This window comes from Triticum aestivum, chromosome 2A (genome assembly GCF_018294505.1).
Source record: "Triticum aestivum cultivar Chinese Spring chromosome 2A, IWGSC CS RefSeq v2.1, whole genome shotgun sequence".
NCBI lineage: Eukaryota > Viridiplantae > Streptophyta > Magnoliopsida > Poales > Poaceae > Triticum > Triticum aestivum.
In genome coordinates, this window is record NC_057797.1 from 190,555,731 (window position 1) to 190,559,917 (window position 4,187).

General features: G+C 51.3%; 1 protein-coding gene across 1 annotated transcript; it reads right to left on the reverse strand.

Moving 5' to 3' along the window:
- Window positions 1–822: 822 nt before the first annotated feature.
- On the reverse strand, window positions 823–3,193 carry LOC123188276 (uncharacterized GPI-anchored protein At4g28100). Its single transcript, XM_044600326.1, has 2 exons — window positions 2,512–3,193; window positions 823–1,488 (listed from the first exon to the last, which is right to left on the reverse strand). Exons 1-2 carry the CDS (start codon window positions 3,127–3,129, stop codon window positions 1,117–1,119), a joined length of 990 nt encoding a protein of 329 aa, XP_044456261.1. The 5' UTR covers window positions 3,130–3,193; the 3' UTR covers window positions 823–1,116.
- Between the last annotated feature and the right edge of the window lie 994 nt (window positions 3,194–4,187).

The window sequence follows — 4,187 nt, forward strand, 5'->3', positions numbered from 1 at the left end:
CAAACACACAATTCTAATGCACTGGTGGCAGATACCGTGGGGCTGAGGTACGCACCGGTGTCGGGTTGCATTGTACACCAGATTGTATTTCAGGGTTTGTACCAGTTGATTGCGGCCCTGAGATTGGATGGAGAAATAAAAGGCTCCATGGTCACCTCGGAGAAAAAACTCCACTGAACCGGCTGTCATTAAAAAGGTCAGACCGGCTTCAGTATGAAAGCGGCGACAACGGTGCATCGGCGGCTCGTTTTTGCGACGGCAATGGTTGCTCAGTTGTCCATGGACCTTAATATAATTTTTTTATTATGTTTGAGGTGCTTTGTATTTCCGATAAATCTTTATAATAGATCTGATGTTTTCGAAAAAAAAAACAAATGACACTGAGAAAGAAAGAAAAACGTTGGTTTGGTTATCATCTTTTCTTGGGCCGCTGGGCTGGCTGGCTGGGAAATCGAAGAAGAGCTAGCAGAGGCAACACCACGGAACAAGACGCGGGCGGGCAGGCAGGGACACCACACCACCCCAGGCCAGACAGACACAAGAAAGGACGACATGCAGATGCACACTAGACGACACCCACTGACCCACACCCACACACGACACGACGCTACCTACCACGTGAACTGTCGCGCCAAAGCCAAGAAAACCTCCCCCTCGTCGTCCTCTTCCCTCGTCTTCACCTCACCTGCCCTGGAGCCTGCCACCCTGCCTCTATTCTTCAAAAGAAAATCCGTTGCCACAAACCAAAACTGTCGCGCCAAAGGCAAGAAAAATGTCGTGTGTGAAGCTATTCTGAACCAAAACCGACTCTTCCTTTCAACAGATTCATCATACCCGCGGCTCATTTTTCTTGCTTTTCGTTGCTTGTGCCCATGCCAACAGAAATAGTTTCGGCTTGAACAAGTTACGACCACTTCACCAAAATAGCAGGGTAATAAACCAAGGATAGAAGCATGGGGTGGGGATACTGGAGACCCACCGGTGCAATCCGCTAATTCGATCTGCAACACTGTGCAAGCCAAAAAGGAAGCTAATCCCTAACACCAACCAACCAGCTCCTACAAAATAGTACTACTCTATCAACAAGCTTAGCTTAATCCACACTGCATGCCCTGTTTACAAGAACGCGTCCCAGAGGAAGCAGTAGAGCGCCAGCCAGAGGAGGGAGCCGCGGAGCAGGGCGGCGGCCGAGCTCGTGCTGCCGGCGTGCTCGAACTGCAGCGAGTCCACGGCCAGCGGCATGTTCTCCTGGTCCGGGCTGCACCGCGGCGGCGCCCCGCCGCTGCCGCCGCCAACCTTGGAGTGGCTGCCGGACTCGGTGGGGTGCGCGGTGTAGAGCATGGCGCGCAGCACGGCGGACACGGTGGGGATGTACACCGTCTTGTTCTTGGCCAGCAGCCACGTCAGGCCCATCAGCTGGCAGTCCAGCCCCAGCATCCGCCGGGCGCGGTCGCCGCCGGCGACCTCCCGGCTCACGTTCCCCTTCACCTGATCACAAGCACATACCACACACACAGGTTAAACTCCTCTCCTCCCTCGAGCGAACCCTGATGAAGAAATGCTCGCATTTAATGTGTTCCATGCAGGGACGTGGATGCAATGCAGGTTGTTGCGAAGTTGGTGGGTGTTTCGCTGTTTCAGAACTGAATGTTACTACGAACATTTGGCTTGCCCGGCCCTCTGAAATCCTCAATAAATGCTACCCATGCACGACCACTTGATCATGCACATGATCTCGAGTTGATCTTCTTGTTCTTACACCAAAATCTCAGTACAGAACAATGTCAAAGATTACAGCTTCCTAAATTCATGAACTGTCAGTACAAGACCACAAGTACAGGGGTGTGTTCTTCACTGTTTAATTTAGGATGCCAATGCCAATGAGGATGCGCGACAAACAAGTTAAGGACAAGCTTAACAACTTTCGATGTGGCAGGTGGTTAACAAACTAAATGATGCAATTCATCATTGCTATGGCCTGTGGCATTGGACCAAGAATCTGGCCTTGCTGTCTTGATACTAGCATGGTCCTGTAATCGAGTACTAGCTGGTAATGCTAAGTAGCTAATGAGAGCGCAATGCCTTCACAAAGAAATACTACTACAATCAAGTAGCTAATGATTAGTGATCAGCTCAAGAACAAGGAGGAAGCCCATCTGAGCATGTGAACCAATAATGTGAGCAGAAAGGGCCTTTCTGTGTGGAAAGGGGGATCTCCTGGATGTCAAATGGGCTCTTTCTGCTCGATAAAACAAGATAAAGCACACGGAGAAAAAGGCATCGCTCATAGTCCGTCCTAGCTAGTGCCGCACTTAAGCTAACTACTAATTGAAATCGACATTACAGATAACGAGATAGGATAATGAGGTGAAAAGAAAACCAGGAATGCATCAACATGATGAACCCTTGAAGTACTACTCCGGGGGAGTAGATTTTAGCGCACAAATTAAAGGAAGAGAGAAGAGCAGGAAAGCTGGAAAGGGAAAAAGCGGAGCGAAGAAAGGAGCTGACCTTTTGCAGGGACTGGACGCAGCGGGAGCAGCCGGCGTAGGACGCGTTGCGGCAGCTCTTCTCCAGGTCCTTGACCGCGGCGGTGGGCGTGGCGTTCCTGGCGGCGGCGCCGACGGCGAACGCGGCCGGGCAGCGGAGCGAGCCGATCTGGTGGAGCCGGATGCCGCAGAAGCAGATCACCGTGTCGCACGTCGCGTTGGGCCGCTGCAGCGCCACCCCGCGCTTCTCCAGCGCGGTGCCCAGCGCGTCCACGCACCGCTGGTTGTCGTACGGGACCATGGGGCCCTCGCCCCCGTCCAGGCCCTCGCCCGCCAGCGCCGGCGCCGGCGCCGGGACGGACAGCGCCGTGCGCGCGTGCGCCGCGAAGAGCCAGGCCGCGAGGACGGGGCAGCAGCGGCCGCGGTCGAGGGAGCCCGGCCCGCCGCCGGCCCCGCACGCCGCGGCCACGCCGCCGAAGAGCTCCGCGGAGAGGTCGAGGCGGCAGGGCGGGGAGGAGGGCGCCGCGGAGGCGTTGGCCGGGGACTGCGTCTGCGTGAGCGGGAAGGAGGAGACGTCCGAGGCTCGGGCGGGGGCGAGGAGCGCGATGAGAACCGCCACGGCCGCGATGTGCACCGACATTGTCGCCGGCGAGGAGGTGGCGGTGGCGGTGGGAGAGTGGTGAGAGGCGTGGGGCTGTGGTGGCGTTGGGAACTGGGTTTTATACAGGCGATATCCAGGAAGGGAGGGATGTTTGCCTTCATACCTGGGGATTTTTTTTTCAGTTTGTTTAATTTACATCTAGATGTTTTTAAGGATGTCACATCTAACCTCCCACAAGTATATAATGCATCAACAAGAAACAAAAAAACTAGGACAAAAAAATAGACCACAAACAGGGTGAAAATCAGCTTAGATGTGACTTAATTATGTCACATCTAGATGTGTCCTAAACAGATCTTTTTTTTTCCGGGCTCATACCTGGGGATTTTTTGGGGCTGGAGATGACAAAAGGATGGTACAACTACTGTATAATGTACGTACGCGCCTGGAGCGAGTCTACTCTACGGACGCGAATTTTTGGCTCTTGGGTGCTGCACCCCCATGTGAACATTAAATTCGAAAAAATACTGAGAAAAATAAAAAAAATATCTTGGATTTTGGGATATCGAACTTGGGTGCCCAATCTACTTCCGTGCAAATTTCCGCAAAAAAATAACATTCGTGATGCTCTCGGTAAAGAGACAAAAAATTCCTATGTACAACAAAAACTATTTAGTTGGATCATAGGCTGGACTGTATTTAGTTTGTCATGGATACATTTTTTGATATTTTTTCACGAAACTTTACACAGGAGTAAATTGAGCTCCTAGGTTTGATATCCCAAGATCTCAGATTTTTTAGATTTTTTTCTGGTATTTTTTGAATTTGGTATTCATATAGGGGGTGGAGCACCCAGGTGCTCTTGTGCATTTTCCTATACTCTACTCCCTACTCCCTCTGTAAAAGAAATACCACATATCTGACATTGTATTTCTGTGTTGTATTTTGATTTGTATTTTACTCTACTCCCTAGGTTGGAAGGCGGCCAAACGTATCTCTTGACTAGTCGGAGTCTAATTTAATGTGTATTTCTCTCAACGGTTTAAAGACTCTTGAGTGTAGAAAAGGGGGAATTGTAATGTCATAGCAACATGAAT